The sequence below is a fragment of the Ctenopharyngodon idella genome, chromosome 4, assembly GCF_019924925.1.
Source record: "Ctenopharyngodon idella isolate HZGC_01 chromosome 4, HZGC01, whole genome shotgun sequence".
Lineage (NCBI taxonomy): Eukaryota > Metazoa > Chordata > Actinopteri > Cypriniformes > Xenocyprididae > Ctenopharyngodon > Ctenopharyngodon idella.
The window spans coordinates 26,529,033-26,552,317 of record NC_067223.1 but is presented as its reverse complement, the minus strand read 5'-3'; the positions used below and the strand labels follow the sequence as shown (position 1 = coordinate 26,552,317).

At 40.7% G+C, this 23,285-nt stretch overlaps 1 protein-coding gene and 1 long non-coding RNA gene across 2 annotated transcripts in view; one reads left to right on the top strand and one right to left on the bottom strand.

Annotated features, from left to right (window-relative positions):
- The window catches only part of LOC127511462 (uncharacterized), a 51,938-nt gene that overhangs the window by 15,643 nt on the left and 13,010 nt on the right, over nt 1-23,285 (bottom strand). Inside the window, exons 6-9 of the mRNA XM_051892276.1 lie at nt 13,886-14,413; nt 6,918-7,543; nt 5,699-5,794; nt 5,379-5,612 (exon numbers count right to left, since the gene is read on the bottom strand). Coding sequence (XP_051748236.1) covers nt 5,379-5,612; nt 5,699-5,794; nt 6,918-7,543; nt 13,886-14,413 — 1,484 coding nt within the window. The remainder of the gene's footprint in view (nt 1-5,378; nt 5,613-5,698; nt 5,795-6,917; nt 7,544-13,885; nt 14,414-23,285) is intronic.
- On the top strand, nt 10,507-12,169 carry LOC127511314 (uncharacterized). The gene is made up of 2 exons (XR_007929996.1): nt 10,507-11,191; nt 11,287-12,169. It is a non-coding gene; the product is annotated as an uncharacterized LOC127511314 (long non-coding RNA).

Genomic DNA, 23,285 nt, shown 5'->3' with positions numbered 1-23,285 from the left:
CAGTATTTAGTCAGAGACCTACCATGGCTATAGCACTAGCAGATGATTTATTATTATGTTGCTGATTATTATGCAAATGTAAATGTAATAGAAAAATACAGTACAGTAATCAAATATTCATATTCATACATTCTTATACAAAACCAATTGTTTAGTCAAAAATTCAAGAAGGTCCATATTTTAAAGTTCTTTCTAACTTGTACTCGGCCTTAAAATAACAGTTTTTGTAATTGTTAACTATAGCATTTGTTACAATAAGGATATAATTACAGGTAAGACCATTTTTCTTTCTTTCTTTCTTTTTATATCTTATATTATGAAAACTAGCAACACAGTTAGAAACTATAGCTACAACATGCCACAGCTGTAATATAAATCTTTAGTGAAAAATATATTCCCTTAACAGATTATCTATTATAAATTCTACAACTAGTCAAAATTTGCCACAATAAATACAACAGAACGTGATCAATTCTAGTAAATGTGGTCTTCAGCTTGCAGGATGATGTTTTCCCCTCTTTTCATCAGTCATTTTAGTGGCTGTTTTAGATCATGTTCGACTTTCTCCGTAGCGTTATCCTCAATAGAATCCAAATGGGTTGCACATTTTATCATCAGCGTCGCATAGAAATCTTTTAAACACTTTTGGAGCGCGCTGGTGAACATGCCTACAGTGATTTGCGCGCCACTCATGCAAAATTAAACAATTGGGCTTCAGTCACAGTCATATTGCGTGGCAGCCTGTGGCAGTGTAAACTATGTGAGACCATGTTGGCATTGTTTGGTTCCCTTTAGTCACATATGATTTAGGGTACATTGCCTGTTGGAATGTGTAGCCTAGCTCAGGCTGCAGTTAGCTTCCCACAGCTATTGTTGGGTTAGAGCTGGTCTCCTGTAGCTTGGTTCCCTTTATTTCATGAGCTGAAGCCATGTGTCATTGGAACGGTAGGCCCCAACAGGCCTCCTTTCTAGTTCATGGCAAACAGTTTGTGTTTTATTCTGCAAACAGGCTGAAGACCACTTGTTGCTGAGATTGTAGGCCCCACAAGGCCTCCTTTTTAGCTGACTTGCTGGCAGGATGCCTGGGAATCCAAGAACCCATACCACCATCGGCCACGCCCCACCTCTGTTGAGTAGGCCTTAAGCAGGCCTTTCGTGGAGTATGGTGGTGTAATATGCATTCCTTCTCTCAGTATTATGCGTGAAAGGTTTTTCACTGAATGCATGGCCTGATGGTTGGTATGGTCTTGGACTGGCTGATGCCATGTGTTTACTAGGGTAGGCTCTAATAAGGCCTCCTTTTTAGTTTACATGTTGGCACAGTTTGTGTTTATATGGACAAACGGGCTGAACGCCCCTTCGTTGCTGAACTTGGAGGCCCCATAAGGCCTCCTTTTTAGCTGACATGCTGGCAGGATGCTTGTGAATCCAATACCACCATCGGCCACACCCCACCTCTGTTGAGTAGGCCTTAAGCAGGCCTCTTGAGGAGTATGTGGCGTAATATGCATTTCCTTTTAGAAACTAAATCGTTGAATGCATGGCCTGATGGTTGTTGTGGTTATGGTCGCCACTTGCTGATGCCACGTGTTTACAAAGGTAGGCCCTATGGGCCTCCTGTGTAGCATGTTGGAGTTCAGTTATGTACTCCTCTCACTTTGAGAGTAAAAGGTGCTTTTACTGAGTACTCTTCTGAGTGGCTGACCTCTCAGGGGTGAGTTTTTCTGGTAAAAACCTTACTGAGGTTTGGTTACAACTACATCAGCCTCCTTGAGTCTGGGTTTCTACTCTAGTTGAGCTAAACAGCCACCTACTATCTAGGTTGGTTCTATTTTTGCTCCTAGAACCCTAATGGCCAATAGATTAACGCCGTATGTCTTAAAGGCCACCATTGAATGTTCTTCTAATATGACGAAATGCTTTTCGTATATGAGTCATGCTCCATATAAAGCTATTATCATGATGTAGGCCCCTTTCTGGCCTCCGTGATTATGTGCCCACAGTATGGTCTACCTGTTAGGTTGAGCTTTGTACTTCCCTGCTAGGGTTGTCTGTATAACAGTGCTTAGCTCCCTAAGCTGATCATGGCTCCTCCTATGGTTCAGCCCTAGGCTGGTTTGTGCTCCCCTGTATCAGGGTTCTCTAGCGCACAGCCTCCTCAGTGCAAATAATCAAGCGCTGAGTAGATCCTAGGATGAGCGGATTATACTCCCCTCAATACGAGGGTTCATAGCACTCAGCTGAGTTCTGCTCTCCAGGATGCCCGTCTCTACGCGTGGGTTTGAGTTGCTTACTGCCCCTCTCGCAGTCACTCTTACTTGCTCTTCTCTGAAGAATGCGTTATAGAGATTCTGTATTCAGACAGGGTTGGCCAAGACTAAGTTTGTCCTGCATCAGACCAGGTTGGCCTCCATGGTGGCATTGGGGGTGACTTCATTCCCCTCTAGTGACTGGTGACTCTGTTTGGTTCCCTGGCCACATTCCCTTTAAGGGACACTTTTCCTCTGAAAAGTTGGTCCCAGATGCCTTTAGCGGCCTTAGTAGGCTTTCTACGGAAGGCCTCTTTGTGGCTCAGCTTGGGCTGTTGGCCGTAGAGAATGCTGTCACTGACAGCCTGGTGTAACCCAAGGGTGATTTGCGTTTCCTTCGAAACTGCTCGACATTTGTCAGCCATATTTTTTGGCATGCACTCTCCTTAAGCATGGCGGCGTGGGTATATCGTTCCCCATAGCGTTTCAAATGCAGAGCGAGTTCCCTTTCGAAAGGGAACGTTTCAGGTTACGTATGTAACCATGGTTCCCTGAGAAACAGGGAACGAGACTCTGCGTTTCCTTTCCATGTTTCGGGCTGCCTGCTTGCAGAACAGTCCCTTAAGACGATAGATACTGACTGTTTCTCCAGGCGCTCCTTTTATACTTCCAGGTCGCGCCATATTACGTCATAGGCTGTCGCCGGCCAATAGGGATTGGAGTTGTTGGATAGTTGGCTTTCAGACACCGGGTCACGTGTGACGTTCCCCATAGCGTTTCAAACGCAGAGTATCGTTCCCTGTTTCTCAGGGAACCATGGTTACATATGTAACCTGAGACATTTTTCTGTTTTGTGATGGTTGTTAAACTGAGCACTGTTCTTCAGAAAAATCCTCCCGGTCCCAAAAATTCTTCAGATTTCCAGCATCTTTTGCATATTTGAACCCTTTCCAGGAGTGACTGTATGATTTTGAGATCCATCTTTTCACACTGAGGACAATTGAGGGACTCGTGGTGGTGAAACATGGATGGAAGCTGAATGAAGCCAGTGGAAAGGGAGGAGCCGAGGAGCTGGACGGAACTTGTGAGGACGACGGGGCTTTGCATGACCTCCATGGTTGTAATGCAGGAGCTTGGAGGATGGACGGGACCAGCGGAGACAAAGGAGCCAGGAGGCTGGACGGGACCAGCAGAGGAAGGAGGGCTAGGGAACTATTTGGAACCAGAAAGTCCAGTAGGCCTGGTGGGACCGGTGGAGAAGAAGAGAGCTCAAGGTTGAGAGAATAGGCAGGAGTCCATTCCAGAATATGTAGGTCAATGAGTGCTAGGTCCAGGACCACCGTATTTGGGATCCTCCTCCTCTTCACCCACTGTGAAGGGGGAAACACAGCTGAGGAGCACTGACTTCACATACTCACAGATTATCTACAGATTATCTTATCTACAGACAGGAACGCCTCTGTCTGCTCTTTGAGGCCGGCGTGATATAAGGTGCACAGGGAGTCGTCTGGGTAGAGCACCATGTGATCTAGTTGGAGATACTCATGGGTGTGATCCTCAAGGAAACGGTCAAACAATTAAGAAAATGCAAATCCATTTTATCAGGTTTGAAGATCACCTGAAGTAAATTTGTTGAATATTACTCAGAATTGGTACCATCAAGATTTCACCATGATGTAAGAAACCAGAAGGGAAAATTTGGTTAAAAAAAAGTTTAAATGTTCTGGAAGTTTTGAACTGTTTGTGGCACTAGTGGAGTTTGGCAGCTAAATATATATCCCAGAAGAAAGAGCTCAGGAGATTTCCAGAGCTGAAATGCATTTATAAGTGTCGTCTATTTTAAACCAAGATGATCAGATGAGGATCTACCTTATGATTATATAACACAATACTCATCTTGCTACTGGGGTACCTCAGGGCTCGGTGCTTGGACCACTTCTCTTCTCCATTTACATGTCATCACTAGGATCTGTCATTCAGGAACATGGTTATGCTGATGACACACAACTCTAACTCTCATTCCAACCAGATGATCCGACGGTTGCTGGTCGCATCGCAGCCTGCCTGACAGCCATTTCTGCCTGGATGAAGGACCACCACCTTCAACTAAACCTTGCAAAAACGGAACTGCTTGTGGTCGGTGCCAACCCAACACTTCATCATAACCTTTCTATTCAACTTGGGTCGTCAACCATAACTCCCTCCAGGACAGCCAGGAACCTTGGTGTGGTGATGGATGATTGTTTAAGCTTCACAGATCATATCACTACAACGGCCCGGTCCTGCAGATTTGCCTTCTATCCACTTGTTCTATCCAGACTGGACTACTGTAATGCTCTCTTGGCTGGCCTTCCAGCATGCACAGTCAAGCCTCTACAACTGATCCAGAATGCTGCAGTAAGACTGGTCTTTAACGAACCGAAGAGAGCGCATGTCACACCTCTCTTCATCAGTTTGCATTGGCTGCCAAAAGCTGCTCGCATCCAATTCAAGGCTCTAATGTTTGCCTACAGAACAACCACTAAACTATACCTAAACTCACTTCTTCAGACTTATGCGCCCTCCAGAAGCTTGCGTTCTGCAAGTGAACATCGCCTTGTGGTGCCATCCCAAAGGGGCACAAAATCACTCTCACGGACCTTCTCCTGGTCTGTTCCTGGTTGGTGGAATGACCTACCATGCTCTATCCGAGCAGCTGAGTCTTTAGCCATTTTCAAAAAACTGCTAAAGACATCTTTTTCGTCAACACTTGACCCAGTAATATTAGCACTTATTTTTTATTTATATTTTACTTTCTTTTTTCAATTTTCTATTCTCTTTTGTCCATCTATTTGTGTATATATTTAAAAAAAAGAAAAAAAAAAAAAAACCTTGCTACGAGCACTTTACTGATGAAACTGTGACTGGACACGGCACTTACATACTGTTGTACTCATGTTGATTTGATTGCTTCTACTATTCTCATTTGTAAGTCGCTTTGGAGAAAAGCGTCTGCTAAATGACTAAATGTAAATGTACACAGAGTTCCTGACAACACTTCAGTCAGCCGCTCATTCTGCTCTCATGAAATGTTTCTCTGTGAGTCTCTTGCTCAAGTCCACTATGATCCTGTTCTTCTAGATCTCTTACCTGCAGGAAATGGATGTGATCCTGTATGTATGAAAGCTGCTCCAGCTCAGCATCTCTCCTCCTCAGATCATTGATCTCCTGCTCCAGACGCTCCAGTCGTCCTTCGGCTCGACTCAGTGCAGTCTTTTTCTGATCTCTGATCTGCTGTGTGGCCTCAGAACAGCTTCTCTCAATGGAGGGGATGAGCTCAGTGAAGATCCTCTCACTGTCCTCCACTGCTGTCTGTGCAGAGCGCTGTTAGGACACACATCACAATCACACAGTGGCTTCAGTGAGTCCTGACTGAGATTTCTCAAACTTCTCTTCTTCTCCAGACTCACCTTATGAGACTCCACAGCCTCTCTCAGCTGCTGAAGATCTTTCTCTCTCTGCTGGATTCTCTGCTGGAACAACCTCTGCGTCTCCTTCAGCTGCTTCTGCAGCACAAACCAATAACAGAGATGTCACATCATACTGCTGTCACTATATCTGTCAGGGTTCTGTCACTTTGGTCTAGTTTATTCTTGGTTTTATGACAGAGCCCTGACGCTTCTGTATTGCCTTGTCTTTGTGCGATCTCTTGTCTGTGTGCCTTGTTTTATGTTCAAAGTGTGGTGTTCAGATTCCGGCACTCATGTCTAGTTTGGTTTCGGTTGTGTGCCAGGATTCAGACATTCATGCTCTGTGTGTTTGTATTGTGAGCACACAGGACGAGCATAACTAATAAAAGCCCTTAACTTCTGCATTACTGAGTCTTCGCTTCATCCCTTCACCTCACCCAAGTCCAGTAACAGTAGAATTAATAACCAATGGCTGTAGGTTCAAACTCCTTAAGGAATGATTAATTAGTTTCCACCATCGAACATAAATTTACGTGAAGCACATGGCCTGTTTCACTCTGCAAGCATAAGTATCATAAAAGTGAAACTGACACAGATGTAGAGCTTCACACTGACAGTGTTTCCGCTGTGTAACAGCTAAGGCTCTATATGACCAAAAAAAAAAAAGTGGCTTACTGGATCACTACATTGAGTATTTCTGTTAATAACTAATAAATGCCATCAGTTATAAAATGTTGATCAGGAATCAGTTGTTCTAATTTACATGAAGACAGGCATCACAAATTTCATCAAAAATTGATTTTGAAAACACAGAACAGAAGCCAAAGCCTGAAGTGAAGCTGTAAACAACTGAGTTCATATGGACTGAGACAGATTTAATGAAAAGAAAAGTGTTTTTGTCTACTGCTGCATTTAACTTGTGTTATTCTAGACAGAGATATATTTTGTCAAACAACCGGTGAATATTTTCTATTTTATGTTGCTTCATCAAAGCCTGTTTTGCAAAAGTTTATGTTGATAAATATGTTTACGGTGCCTTTCAATATATTTTCTGTTAAGTTCAATGTGGAGCACAAATACACTCAGTAGTGAAAGTCCACTCGCAGCTACTGTTCACATCTGCTGACGTCTGCAGTGTGAATGATGTTACCTGATCATATGGGTGCCAATATAAATAGTGTCAACATTATTTCATCAGTGTCTAGTTTATAGTTCATACCTGTTTCTCTGTCCTCTGTGCTGCAGCTGATACAGTGTCGTGGTTTTTATGTTCATCCATCGTACACAGCACACATATAAACTTCTGGTCAGTGCGGCAGAAAACCTCAAGGAGTTTATCATGTGTTTGGCAGATCATCTCCTGCAGTCGTCCAGTGGCTTCAGTCAGATTGTGTCTCTTTCTTTTAAAGAAACTCTCATGTTCTTCAAGGTGATTCTGACAGTAAGAGTTCAGACACTCCAAACAGGACTTGACAGCTTTGTGTTTTCTTCCAGTACAGACGTCACACTGCACATCTCCAGCTCCAGCGTAACAGTCAGCAGGAAGTTTAGTCTTCTTCAGTTTCTCCAGCACTTCAGCCAGCATGGTGTTTTTAGCTAAAGCAGGTCTTGAACTGAAGGTCTGTTTGCACTGAGGGCATCTGTAGACTTTCATCTGATCCTCCTGATCCCAGAAGTCTGTAATACAGCTCTTACAGTAACTGTGTCCACAGGGAATGGTCACTGGATCCTTCAGGAGGTCCAGACACACTGGACACTTGAACTCATCCTGAGAAATTCCGACTTCTGCCATTTTACTGCATGAATACAGAGACACAAGCCCACAACACCTCAACTTTACTTCAACTTTACAGTTTCAATTTCTCTGAACAGAAGTGTTTCCTGTTTCCTGGTTCTGAGTGACGTTTGAAAAATGTGTCTGCAAATCGTAAAGCCAAATCTGTTGTAGTGTGTTTCTGTCTACGTTATGAACGAATATTTGAAAGTATGAGATATCCAGAAAAATCGAAGATCTAAATTAATACCATAAATACCAACTGTTAAACAAACAGCACAGCACCTCAAATGGTGATCTCATGCTCTGATCACAGATCTGGCTAATGTAAACAACAACATTTAAAGACATTTTCCCAGCAGACCTGGGTGTCATAATGCTGACAACACAGCAGACTGTGTAAATTCAACTGCAACAGCAGATTATAGTGTAATGTGTGCAGGTAATCCAAAGTAGACAGATGAATCAAGTTTCCAAAAACTCAAAAGGTTTAATTCTAACTCAAAAAAAGCAGGCAAAAACATAGCAGAGACTGGACAAAGAGTGCAGGGAAGAGTGCAGATTAAATCATAGACAGAAACTAGATGATAAATGACGAACAGCTGAAACAACCTAACTAATTATGATCATAACCACTGAAACAAAGTAGTGGCGGGAAACATGAACAAATCAAAATACAAACTGAAAGTCCAAGCACAAACTGAAACGTGACAAAATCCAGGCGGAAATCCCCAAAATGGCCCCAGTGCTTAGAGATTTCCCCAGGTGTCATAATCAAAATGTCAAAATCTTGCTTAAGGTTAAGAGACTGAAAAATATGAAGAATTTAAATACATTAACACTGAAGAAAATACTTCTCCATGAAAGAGGACATATAGCGATATGGAGTGGCAACCATCTTGCGACGAGGCTCTGGAGTGGCGGCCATCTTGCAACAAGGTTCTGGGGTGGCGGCCATCTTGCGACGAGGCTCTGAACAAAGGAACACGTGACACAGAAAACAAACAGAACCCTGACAGTCACAGTCATTTTTAAAACGTTATCTATTGATTCTACAGCATATTTTATATTACATATGATTTATATATATTAATATTCATTTAAACAAAATGCTTAATAATAGTTGTTCAACTAAAATAATTAAAATAACAATAATTATATAATTTTTTTTTTTTCTATATAGTGACCTTTAATTCGAAGTGACTATATTGCGTTGGATGTGTCAGTGTCACTTAGCTCACATCTGATTGGTCCAATTTCGGTTTGAGATCTCTTAACCAGAACAAAACCTGCCCCAGAGCAGGTTAGCCGAGCAGCGTGAGTTACTATGGCGATGAACACCACTAAACACCAAGCTACTTTCATGGTACATAAAACCCAGGATTGCCGCAAACTAATCTGAAATTTACCTGGCCAGCCAGCTAATCCGGCTTCATGGTACAGGCCCCAGGTGTCAGTGTAGTAAATATTTACAATCCTTTTGTTCTAGTCTGGGAATTTAAGGGAAGGTTGCAGAGCAGCCATTTGGGAAATTCTGTAGCCAGAAACCCCCATGCGGTGCTGGGTGAGTGTCTTAAAAACACTCGCACAACACTGTGTGTATGCATTGGCTTCTAATTGTCTAATTGTGTAATTGGCATGATACAATTTTACCTGACAAATAAAATGGTATATTTGATTAATTCTGTATTATTCTTAAATCATTATGACCAGTAGACTATGAGGAGGCTGGTGCTACCACAAATCTATGTTCAGAATATGTCAAACTAAAGGCTCATGAATGATGGGAGCAGTAGGCACTTCATCTGAAGACCTTTTGATTTCTGTCTATCACTGATTTAGCAAGGTGTATGGAAGTGGCTAAATAAACCACACTTTTTTACGAATGAGCAGTAGGCAACCGACTAAAAGGTATTAGCTAACCCTACATCCTCTGACGAAGATCAGATTGACGAGTTTGTGTCCGTGAGATCTGCGCAAACCCGGGACGTGTATATCTCTGTGTGGCATCGGGTCAATTTTGAACGAATAATTGAAAGTATGGGATATCCAGAAAAATCAAAGATCTAAATTAAGACAGATAACAGAGAAAACAGAAAACTGGTTTTGAATTCCAAGATTGATGTGATGAAGTGAAGCGACTGCAGGAGTGAGTTCCAGATCTACACTGAATAACCTGCTGCCCATAGAGGAGAGGTGAATTCTAGGACAGAGAGGAGCCCAGAGTGGGAATGTAGGAGTGAAGCAAGTCACAGAGATAGTGAAGTGCCAAACCATGAAGTGACTTCAATGTAAGCAAGATTTTTAATACGGTTTTAATGTGAAATGATACTGGTAACCAGTGAAGTTCAAACAGAATGGGAGTAATGGGAGCTGAGCAGAACTCTAGCAGCTGAGTTTTGTATATAATGAAGCCTGGTGATGGAGCTGACAGGTAAACCAATAAAGGCATTGCTAAAGTCGAGACGTGAAGATGTGAATGCATGTATCAGTGTTTTGGCATCCTTAAGGCTGATGAAGGGGAGAAGTTTAGCAGCCAAGGTGATAGAATTGAGCTTTTTTTTGAGTGCAGACACAGTGAATCCACCTCTCCATTGGGTGGGGGATAGATACCAAAGTTTATACCAAACATTTTATAACACACCTCTCCATGATATGAGGGGTTTTATCTTATTTTAACTTTAATAAAATGCTACAATTTTCACTTTTCTACTGTCCAGTGATAATTCGGAAAGAAAACGCATCAGAAGCCTACTGTTGCTATAGTAACCAGCGCAACTTTAACACGTAATAACTGATTGAAAGATAAACAGTGCATTCTTATTTCAGTGTTTTTCTACAAGTAGATGACACTTTAAAATCAGTCAGAGCTATAGAGATGTATATTCATATTTCAGTAGCGAGCAGTGACTTCTTTAGAAATAACAGGCAGTGTTTTTGAACAAATATCTTGAATAAATGATTGAATGACAAATAAACAATTTTATCATTCACCTTATTTGAAGCATCAAGTTACTTTCAAAAGCTGCTTTACTCTATTTTGATCACTACTGTAGTGTTTATATCTGAACTATAAACTTTTATATACTTCTGTGATATTTTTAATTATTGTAAGACAGAAATAATGATCCGCTTACCTGAAACCCTCCGTAACTGGCAGATTTAAAGAAAATTACCGTTGTTTGGTAAATAAATAAATGATGGACCGTTACATATGTATTACCAACATTTTATCGTGATCATATGGTACACATCAAATAAAGGAATTTATAGTTAATATTAATTAGCAAGTCCACAGACTCATTCTCTCCAATGGCTTGGGTATACAAAGCGTTCACAGCTTATATGGACAGCATGTCCTGTCTTATTTACATTAAACGTGAAGATATATATTCACAAATATTCTGCCTGTTTTCATGTGTGTGATTGTCAGCTTCTGCTTTTCCGCTACACATGAAGCTGCCTTGTGAGTGTATAACGCACCGTGCCATTACTTTCATTTTCAAATCCTGTAATATTCCCAATGCAGAAGGGTCTTTCAGCTCCCTGGACTTCACACTCAGGGCTCATTACGAGTCCAGTAGAAACACCGACCAAACATCCCATCAACCTCAGCACTTGCCTCAAGGTCAGGTCAGGGACACTTCTCTTTCACAAGGCCAGCGTCATCTGAATCTGAGCTCAAAACACCAGGCCCGTGCAAGCTGAACTTGGACGAGGTTTGAAAACATTTTTGTTATGAGAACAGGGTTTATATGTAAATTAAATACTGTGTGAGGATTAATCAAATGTTGAATCTGTTTCCAAATTTTAGAGCAATAAACAGTGCAGAAGTACAAGATGGAAAGCCAGTTCCCAAAAGTGTTGTAGTGGTAAGGTTTTCTGAAGCTGAGGCCAGAAACTTCAAGCTGACCTAAGGACTACAGAATCCCCTGTCTTGCTGGATTCAAACTGGAATGAAATAATGGATTCTGAAGGAACACACTCTGGACTCTGCAGTGTTGTATAGGATGGACAGGTCAGGAAACTGCTGATAAAGGATTGCTCTGCATATTCAGTCCTCTTCTGTTAAGAATGGGTAGATGCCAAATGTTGATGTTGTGGTCAGTTAGGATTCCAAAATCTGATTGCTAATAATTTCAGGAATTCCTGGAATTCTGTGGGTGTTCCATGAGTCCACTATTCTTCTCAAACACAAATCTGGATCAGACACACAGTAGCGAATGGTGGTGTCCTCCATGACTATCATTTCCTGGTCAGTCAGCTGAATCAATGCCTTCTAGAGATTAATTCATGACAAGAAACAATAGAATCCTCTGAATTATACACCATTTATTTCTAATGGGATAACTGAGTGCAACTGCCATGCAACTGATATAGGGATCAGAGAATCAGTGAGCGAGTGAGAGATTTCAAACACAGAAACAGTCAACAATGAGAGTGGATTCCTGTGCTGGAGTCGAGCCCAACTCTATGACTATTCAGAGTCCAGGAATCTACTCTTTTGTAGTCGACTCCTCATCACTATCTGACTAGTACAGATACTTCAAGTGTGTTCATTCCAGACTGCTTCACATCAACATCCCATAAAACCTTGAAACTGTGATATTCCTCCGATCTCTTATTCATGAAGACAAACATGCCACATTCTGTGAAACCCACAATCAGAAGATTAAACTACAGTAACAAGGAAATAAGTAACATAAAATATACAAAAATAAATGACATAAATGAATAATAATAAAATGAATAAACGATAAAGTGTGTAAATCAAATGACAAATACATACATGACTGATGATGATAAATGATTATACTGAATATAAAAACAAAGAAAATAAAGCACAACACAGATGTATGGTTGAAGTAACACACATACAGACACAGGTTTGATCAATAAACTTCATTTACACAGGAATTGATCAATAAACTGTGAGATTGATTCATTGCTTGAATCTGTCTATATTCCCTCGACTTTGACGTTCTGTTCCTGTATTTCTTTCCTTGTTGCTTCTAACTCAATGTCTTCTTTAAACTCTGCAAATTCACTCTCCATTTGTCGTTTGAGATCATCTTTGAATGTGTTAAATTTAGTTTTGAAAGTCTTGTATTTGCTGGTATCATCCTGTTTGCAGTGAGTCTCATTGTGTCTCCATTTTCTTCTGTCTCATATTTCCTCTCTCTTCTCGGATAGTTTCCTTGCCTGTTTTTTTCTGGGTTTCTGTTGCTCTCTTTACCTTGTTTCTCTCACTCATCCTTAAACCTTCTCTGACTTTTATTATGGAGTTTAGTGGGATCTCATCCTTTACTCAAACAATATGGTTCTGTGGCTCGACTGGAAGAACCTGAACATGTTATTTTTAGAGACAGAAGTTCAGCTGTAGTGTTAATGTAATGAAGAGACTCTATATCATCTCACTGTTACTGTCAGGATTACCTGTATGTCTCTCTCTTAATGGACTCCTTACCAGTAAGGTTCATTCTCATGTGTTACGCAGCACTTTAAGCTTCTGGAAGAGGTTTGTTCTGGTGTGTTATTCAGGTTAGGTTGAGCTTCTGCTTATGTTCGCTGATCAGTGTTTACATGCGAGTAAAAGCCTAAATTAAATGTGTTCATCATAAGAAGTGATCGATTCTCTTCAGAAAATCTGAAATAAACTGCTCGATTCATATGGATTAGTTTTCCGATCTCTTTATGAAGTTTTTGAAGCGTAAAAGTGGTAGTTACAAATGCATTTTATGTTAGGAAATCTGACAGCATTCTGTCATCAAAAAGATCTTCATTTGTATTCTGAAGATGAACAAAAGTCTTAAGGGTTTGGAATGACATGAGGGTGAGTAATTAATGACAGAATTTTAATTTTGGGGTGAACTAACCCTTTAAACCCTCAGTCATCTTATGTTCATTGTCTTGTGTTAATGTTTCTTGCTTGTGTTTATCCCTGATGTTTATTAAGTCAACTTTATTTATATAATGCTTTTTACAATGCAGATTGTGTCAAAGCAGCTTTACATGTAAGCAAGCCCCTGGTCAAACCACAAGCGAAGACTGTTGGGTGAAAAATATCAGCCGCGGCTCTTTGATGAAAAGGGTCAGCAGCGACCGCTAGATGGAAAAAGCAGCAGCGACCGTTGGAAAAGCAGCATAGTTTACAGTGATAACTGTCAAATAATTTTGGCTGCACAGCATCTCTAGAAGAAAATAGTGTCATTGTCCAGCTTAAGTAAATTCAGTATTGATTCATTCCATTGTAAAAATCAATAGTTATTAATTAAATAAAAGTTTTCATCGTCTTTCTGTGTCAAGCCTCTTATCTCGGATTATCTTATCAAGCCAGTGTGTGACAGTCACTGATTTATCATGAGCTCAAAGTATTACGGGTAAAAACTCTCGGCAGTCTATTCTGATTCATCAGCACAGTTTTACTGATGATAATTTATAAACCCTAAACCCAGGATAGAGCGGTTGAGTGAATGTGGTCTGGACTGTGTGGATGAGGCTCATTGTGTCTCCAGAGACGCTGTAGAAGGACAGAGTTCCTGCTCTGTGATCCACATACACTCCTATTCTACTGCTGATGATGGACTTTACAGAGAGTTCAGTCTTTCTGCTATTGTGTATGAATGAGTATCTGGAGGAAGAGCACCTCAAACTCCAGGACTGATCATTATATCCAAACTGACACTCATTTCCCCGTCCCTTCCTGCTGATGCTCTTATATGACACTGATATAGACACATTATTCCCCTTCCACTCAATCTCCCAGTAACAGCGTTGATCACACACACTCTCTCTACACAACACCTGATGATAAAAATCAAATCTGCCTGGACGATCAGGATACGACTGATCTCTGGGAGTTGATTTAATCACTCTTTTCCTCTCAGACAGACGGAGGCGTTTATGTGCTGTGTTCAGATCCAGAGTGAGCTGATGGGAATCTGATGGAGATAAAACACATCACAATCAGGAATTATCAGTCTGATCTTTTAATGTACACTGTAAAAATGATTTTTGCTGCTTGTTAAATTTACTTAATTAAAATTAGTTTAAACCACACAATTACTGAACATTTTGTCTTTACTTTGTTTTATTGTGGACAATTCACTTAAATATGTAAAACTGAAGTTTACTTAATCCATTTGTGTTGGAACTACCTGAATAATTAGTGTTGAATTAACTGAAACTGGGCAGTGGATTTTTAGTTCCCAGCATGCTTTGCACAGGTCTGGATCAGGAGAGTAAATGCTGAAATTAAGCGTTATTTCATGTGTTTTTGAGAGAACGACCTATTAGTGTTGAATGTTCAGTTACTGTAAGTTTGACATGTAAAGAGTTTCTGTTATATTCCTTTTTCTGCAGAAGAGTGTTTGTGTTCAGGCTGTGTGAGGTGACATGACAAACATCATGTGTGTCGCTTCACTCAATGAACAATAACTGCCCTGAGACTATAGTCTCTTCTTACTTCCTTATCCTGTAATGTTACATACAATAATAATTAACATAAGTGTCTTTAGCATTTGCTAGTTATTATGTAGAACAGGAAATGATAGCACCAGCAAAAGTTCTACTAGGAAGACTAAAATGCCATGTCATTCATTCATAATAATAGGTCTGATCACTGCTTGACACCTGGAGTATATGAGCACTGAATTCTCCGTTTCACATTCGCAGTTGATAATGCTGACGTTCCCTTCCCAGTGTGGGCTACAGCTCGTTTAAAATTTAGCCGGACTTTATCATAATCCATTTGTCAAAATCGAGTCTCTAGCACCAGATCTCCTGGACCGCCAGAGGCAGGGTTGCCAGGTCCCAGAAAAATTTCCAGCCCAAAGGTCATTCAAATCCCGCCCAAAAGAAATGAAAACAAGCCCAATTTCCCCCTGCCCCATCTAATCATAGCTGACAGCTGCGTTATTCTCATAAAGCACCTTAGTAAACTATTTTTATTTTTTCTGTTTTAAATTTTATTTTGATAATTTTAGCTAGACTTGTTTATATGCAACATTATTTTATCTGTATTTTATTCCTTTTCATTCACTACTTTTTAATTTTTCTTGTACTCTTTCTTTGATTTTAATTTTCAGCATTTTTCATGATAAATTTTAAAATTAGGGTTGGGCAATATGACCAGAAATATTATGACGATATTATTTTCCCATATCATATGATATAGATATTTATCACGATATTAATTTACCATTAATGGGGAAAGATATGCTCTCCACGTGTTTGTTAGACCTTGAGAATGAATGTAAACATAGCCTGTTTGCTCACAATTAAACTGCATTAAGCCACCTTTTAATTTAGGGCCCCATTAAATCTATTTTATTTTCCCTGTGTTTTATGATTTAATACAAATTTGCCATCAACAACTGTAACAATTAATTATCAATTAATCAATCTTAAATTAAAATATAACAATTAATTTACAACAAAACATTGCATTTTTATTTTTTGTCAAATAAGATGCTGCACGACAGATCTGTTTAATATTAAAACATGGATGAAAAATATCTTGGTTGTATTCCTTACGAACAATGGTAATATTATTATTACTTTGAGCAGTACATTTTACCATTCCATAGTAATATATGTCTGTTAAGATGTCTTCTAAGTTAAAGCAAACTTTTATTTTGGTGGTTTGTCATTAAGTTTTTTTCCAAATGAAACGGTGAAAAAAATCTCAGAGCAGAGCAGTTCTGGAGATAAAGTTCATGTGTTCATGTCCTCATTTATTGAGAAGGCAGGTGTTGAAAACACTGTAAGTGTCTCACGTATGTTTGAGTTTGTGTAGTATAACTATGCTGTTCATTCACACAGAGACACGCAAAACATGCAGAATTATAAGCGACGCGCTTTGACTGGCTGTTGTCGCGTTCATTTCTGCTGTTGGTGAAACTCACGTAATAGTTTGTGGTGACATCAAACTTTCCCCCATACCATCTCTCCTCCATCCTTGGATTGCCAAGTATCCATTTCAAGGATACTACACATTAGTAAAATGATCAATTTTCATTTCCTATTTCTACAGATAAACTTTTTTGCGGCCGCGGTACATTATAAAAGTAGCCCAAAAAAACGCAACCCACGGCTCTGTAATTCTTCCCTCAACTGCATTTTCAATAGCCCAATTGTGTGGGGAAACCGCGACCCTGGCAACTATGTCCAGAGGGAGCCTTCACCTGAGCAGTAACTATATTTGGACTCCATTTCCCATGAAACCCTCATACCTGGGACTGATTACGTTGCACCTGCTGCCAATTACACACACACACACACACACACGTCTCCCATAAAAGATGCTCTCACTCACACTTCTTTGCGAAGTCTTGATTAGCCCCGGTTGTCATTTCTGAGCACTAGTTCTGCATTACTGATCTGTTGTTGACTTGGACTGTTTATCTGGACTCTGATTTCTGCCGCCTGCCTCGACCCTTGCCTGTCTCTCATTTTTCCTTGCCTGCCGCCTGCCTCGACCCTCTGCGTGTTACTGTTTATGTTGTTTGCTGCCTGCCCTGACTCTCTGCCTGTTCTCTGGATTTGTTTATACTGTACTGCCCCTGTTTGAATAAACTGCAGATGGATCAATACACTTCTGACTCGTCACACCATTAAATTACTGACATATTTTAATAAAAATGTAAGCTTCTGTGCAATGTTTCTTTAACGATGCATGTTATAGGCCTATTATTGCAGTTATATAGGCTAATAGTAATTACACAAATGTTGGCGGTCGTTTGATGGTCCTACTACAAAGTCAAAACGCTAATAATTTTAACGACGGGATATGTTAAATGCTACAGTGTAATTTAAGTTCATGTCAACCTATCATTACTCTTGGCACTGAGCTGTCACGGCAATGAGAGAAAAAAAATTCAAATTTCAGAAGCATGCAGGTCCTCTCTTCGCAGATTTCTTTGATCATTTTAGAATTTCGTTTGAGCAATCACTTTCATTGAGGACTCTCTGGGCCTATCATCTAAGACACGGCTGCAATCTTCATCACCATTCTGGCGTCATCATGACATTAGCCATTTCATCTCAGTGATACGTATTTTCATCGTTTTCTGCACTTTGATCTTGATTTGGTGTAGAATTGTACTCTTTTGCTCTTTAACTCTTTTCACATACATCAATGTCAAATTTATCATCAGTAGAGCTGTACAGTGCAGTCGCACATTTGTTTGAGACAGAGCGCTCGTGCAACATGAACACTTGTCGTGCTTGATCGCATTGTAACCTATAGTGCGTTGTTAACGATCCACATGACACAGGTTACATTTACAATTATATTATGTTATTATAGATTGTTAAAATAGGGCCCTCTATGGTAGAACTTAAATCTATTAGGTTTGTTTAAATGAACTTATTTTAGTCTTGTTGTATGGACCTAAACTAATTGTGTGGAAAAGTTTTTCTTAATTTTAGTTCATTAAACAAACTATTTTTGAGTGTACAGAATAATTTCAATTGATGACATTTCAAAAATATTTTGTCTGTTCAATCTGATTTTTTTTTTCCTCCAATTTTTGGAAAATGATTTTCCTTGGCAAAGAAATTACAAGTTGTAAATAATGGCTAAAAGGGGAACGTCTCAGGTTACATATGTAACCATGGTTCCCTGAGAACAGGGAACGAGACTCTGCATTTGACACGCTTTGGGGAATGCCCTCACGTGAACCGGTGTCTGAAACAATTATCAAATCCTACCAATCCTATTGGCCAGCGACATACTATGACGTCATTAAAGATGCAACCCGGAAGTATAAAGGAGTGCCAAGATAAGCAGTCAGTACCTTATCGTCTGAAGGGACTGTTCAGCAGGCAGCCCCGATGCATGGCTATGAAACGCAGTGTCTCGTTCCCTGTTCTCAGGCAACCATGGTTACATACGTAACCTGAGACGTTCCCTTTTGAAAGGGAACTCAACTCTGCATTTGACACGCTTTGGGGAACGATATACCCATGCCGCCATGCTTGAGGGGAGTGCATGCCAAAAAATGGCTAGACAAACGTCAGAACTAGCAGCTTCAACTGAAGTGCCAGAACCACTCCCCCTACGGGTCATACATAGGGTGTCAGTGACAGCATTCCCTATGGCCAACAGCCCAAGCTATAAGCCTCAAAGAGGCCTTCCGCAGAAGGCCTACCAAGGCTGCTCAAAGGCTTCTGGAACTAAACTTCTTTTCAAAGAAAAGAGGGTACCTTTAAGGGAATATGGCCAGGGGGCCCGAGGGAACCCTAGCCAGTCACTTGTCAGGGGAACTTACTCGACCCTGATTGCCACCAGGGAGGCCTGACCTGGTCTACTTTACAGAAACCTAGTCTTGGCCAACAACCTGTCCGATAACAGAGTCTCCAATCAAATTTCTTCAGAGAAGATATCCAGTAAGAGTGACTGCGAAAGAGGCAGTAACCAACTCAGACCAGAGCGTAGAGATGGGCATCCTGGAGAGCAGGACTCAGCTAAGAGCTTTTTACCCTTACCAATGAGCAACACTCTGCTCAATCCTAGGATCTACTCAGCGCGTGATTATTTGCACTGAGGAGGCTAGGTACTCCCAAAGGAATCTGACAAGAGGAGTACAATTACCAGCCTGGGGGTTGATCCTCAATAGGGAGGCCTCGGAGAGGCCTTCTACCACTGACCAGCTTAGGGAGCTAAGTACTATGCAGGGGGGGAGTACAGAGCTCAACCTAACAGATAAACCGTACTGTAGGCACAAAATCATGGAGGCCCAAGAGGGGGCCTGCCACATGATACAGATTCTACATTCATACATACAGCAGCCTTGCTAAATGCCAGCATGCATTAAATCTGCTTGGAGAAAACCCAGAAATGGGTTAGGGGGAGGCTTAAAGGGAGGCCTGTGAAGGCCACACACCTGAACAGCTTGCTTGCTGATAAGCAAATCCAGCATATTAGACTGAGAGTGCCCACTTAACAGTCTACCTAACACAATCCGATGAGCAGTGCACTCAGTAAAAACACTTTTTACTCTTTAAAGCAAGAGGAGTACAGCATACGCCAACACGCCCTGCAGAAGGCCCAAAAAAGGGTGCCAGCTTCTAGTGGCAATCACTATGCTCTTCAGGGGGTCACGTATAGAACCAAACTATTCAGTGAGGTTATCTATTAGCTCAGCCTGAGCTTAATTCCAATCAACACATTCCAACTGTTAATGTACTCAGTAAAGCACTTAATACTCTTAAAGCAAGAGGAGTACAACAACTCCGCCAACATGCTCCGAAAGAGGCCCAGACCAAGCCTACTACTCCAGGAGACACAGGCGTCAGCCGGTGGCAGTGTCAAACCATTAAAAGCCTGTGCTATCATGTTCCTAGAGGAGGCCCAAACTGGGGCCCGCGACTCCATCAGACACGTGGCGTCAGCTAGTGGCATCTATCTAAGATTTAAGGGAGCCTAATCTGAGAACCAAACAATAAAGTGGGGTTACCTAGCTTAACTCAACCTGAGCTTAAATCTACACATTCCAACAGGCAATGTAGTCAGTATAACACTCTAAACCCTGAAGTAGGGGAGTACAAAGAAATATGTTATCGTGCTCTGAAGGAGGCCAAAAACCGGCCTACCACCTCAAACAGACACAGACATAAACCTGTGGCAGTGTCTAAATTCTAAGTGAGCGAACTCTAACCAAAAACATCCACCAACAAGAGCTTGTGACACAACAAGCTATAGTGCTCAGAAGGAGGTGTATCTCATGCAAGCCTACAACTCCAAATGCAAAACAATACTTGTGGTAGTGTTTAAACTCTAAAGGAGCTATAAAGGAACCAAACCGAATAGTGAGGTTCCAAAGGCAAACTCAACCTGAGCTATGCATTCCAACAGGCCATATACTCAGTAAACACCTTTACTCTTAAAGTGTCATGAAAGCCCCCTGTTTTACCCTGGTCATTCACACCTCAAAGCTAAAAAAAGTCTGTTAAAATGGGCGTGTAAAGCTCTGGAAAAGTGGGAGTGTAGAGGGGGGAAGAGGGGAGAGAACAACCAGTGAAGCACAGACATAGAACACACTCATTATACAGAATAATGAATATTAATATATGAGCATAGAGAAAATGACAACAAACTCCCAAGCACAAGGGAGAAATGCGAAAGAATATTTAATAGGGCTAATAATAGGCTACTTTGATTACGTTTACGAGCACTGCAGTCTGAAAATCAGTCTTTTGTCTATTACAATAATCATGTCGTCACGTTCAGATAGGCTACACCACTGTATCAGTGTCCAGTTTGCACATATAATTCATTTGAAGAAGACTTGATGAAATATGTGTGCATACACCGTGCTGGTTAATGTTTGGTGCAGGAGAATGTGTGAAATCAAAACTTTAAACATGGATACTTTATTCTGTATGAGCTAGGATCCACATGGCTAGTGCTGTTAAACACAATGCGGAGCTCCGCGCTGAAACCGATCATATGCGCACTCCGCGTGTAGGCCTATATCATAACAATTGTATTTTTCATGTGTTCATATTCAAACTCCAGTTCTGACCGCATCGCGGGCAAAATACAAACAACACTCATATGTGCTTGCTGTGCTGGGGGAAACATACACACGGCTCGCGTGTCCGAACGCAGAGGTGAATGAGCCGCACTTTTGTGACATTTGAATTATCCGCTGTAATGCGATGTCATGCAAACATATTTTCCATTTGTGCTGGTAGATTACAGCAAAACAATCCACATGCACCCAAACCTCTGCTCTGGCCGTGTTGCAGGAAAACACATTGTGTTGTAGCACTGAGGAAACGAGCACCAACAATATGTCTCTGAATGACAAGAGACAGAGGCAAGAGAAGTGACACTTCCTCATGCATAATACCGCAATTATAATCTTATACATACTACAGCGCAGTGATTGGATTGAATGAGCTTTAAGTCATGAATAAATACAGAAACTGTTGACGTCAGCATGTTCGACCAGCCCATACTTGGAGCCAACCAGCACTCCGGATCTTGCCACTAGTACACAATGACGTCAGATTTTGTGACGTTGCTCCGACTTTGCTTTTCAAACCGGAAGATAGATACAGCATTTAAAGATATCCTAAACTCTATTGGAGTTAGACAACACGTGTCAGGACCCACTCATTGTCGTAATCATACTTTAGATCTAATATTGTCACATGGAATCGATTTTGATGCTGTTGAGATTCTGCAGCAGAGTGACGACATCTCAGATCATTATCTAGTCTTGTGTATATTACATTTAGTCAAGGCTGCTAAACTGCCTCCCTGCCATAAATATGGTAGAACCATCACTTCTACCACTAAAGATTGCTTTATAAATAATCTTCCTGATCATTTTCATCGCCTTAGCATACCAGACAGCTTAGAAGACCTCGATGTTGCAACAGAAACTATTGCCTCTGTCTTTTCCAGCACATTAGACTCAGTTGCTCCTTTGCGTTTAGAAAAGATTAAGAGCACACTCGGGCCCTAAAGGTAGCAGCCAGAAAAAATGGAGTGCAGCTGGAAGAAAACAAAACTAGAATTTTTTCGCGATTTTTGTGGAGAGAGAGAATGATTGAGTACAGAAAGGCCTTAAAAACTGCTAGATCTGCCTATTTTTCAAAACTTTTAGAAGAAAATAAGCACAACCCTAGGTATTTATTTGATCCAGTGGCTAAATTAACAAGAAATAAAGCTTCAACTTCTGATGTTTCCAAAGAGCACAGCAGTAATGACTTTATGAACTTCTTTACTTGCAAGATTGATAATATTAGAGAAAAAAATTATAACCATGCAACCATCTACTACAGTGTCACGTCAGATAGTGCACTGTAGTGTCCCTGAGGAAAAATTCAATTCATTCGCTGCTATAAGTGAGGAAGAATTGTCTAAACTTGTTAAATCATCAAAATCAACAACATGTATGTTAGACCCTATACCGACTAAGCTATTGAAAGAAATGCTTCCAGAGGTCATAGATCCTCTTCTTAATATCGTTCATTCGTCTTTATCACTAGGATACGTACCGAAAACTTTTAAGCTGGCTATTATTAAACCTCTTATTTAAAAACCACAACTTGATCCTAGAGAATTAGTCAAGGTAAACAGTTCATCCTGCATCCCCTGAATAAGATCAGTTCACGAATTTGTGTGCCCATATAATCTTAGCGTAAGTGGTAAACAGATTTGGCTTGCTGTCTGCTATAGAGGGGCTCGGAGAGGATATTCTACTCGAACTCCGATTGCCCCCCATAACAGGCAAAATTGTACAAAAAGGAGGAAAAGGGGAGGAGGAGGGATGCCGAAAGAACTAACAACAGGAAGAGGTAAGATGCTGGTTTTATACCTTGGTATTGATTGGAAAATTAGATGGGCATACTCCTCCCGAAATTACGTTTATTAACTTCACAAATGACGAGTTTGTATCCGTGAGACAATGTTCCGGGCAGTGTAAGTTCTCTGTGCGACATCGGTCCCCTAATGAACGAATAATTATAAGTATGGGATTCCCAGAATAATCAAATATCTAAATTAATACATAACCAATAGTTATTATTTATTCCTAATTAGAAACACAATCTACATGTAATAATGATTTTAAATTGGAGTCAGATTAAGTGCGCAGCTAAAGTAAAATTACAGACAGAGAGGGCAGAGAGAATGCATAAGCTATCACTCAAAAAGTTTGCTTCGTACTGATTCATTCAGAAATAAAAAGGCTGTATGGCTGGTGAATCACTCACTCAACCGATTTGTTCAAAGACTATGCTGCTGAGTCGCACAATGATCTTTAGTTTAGCTGGCAGAACTGTGTGACATCAGTT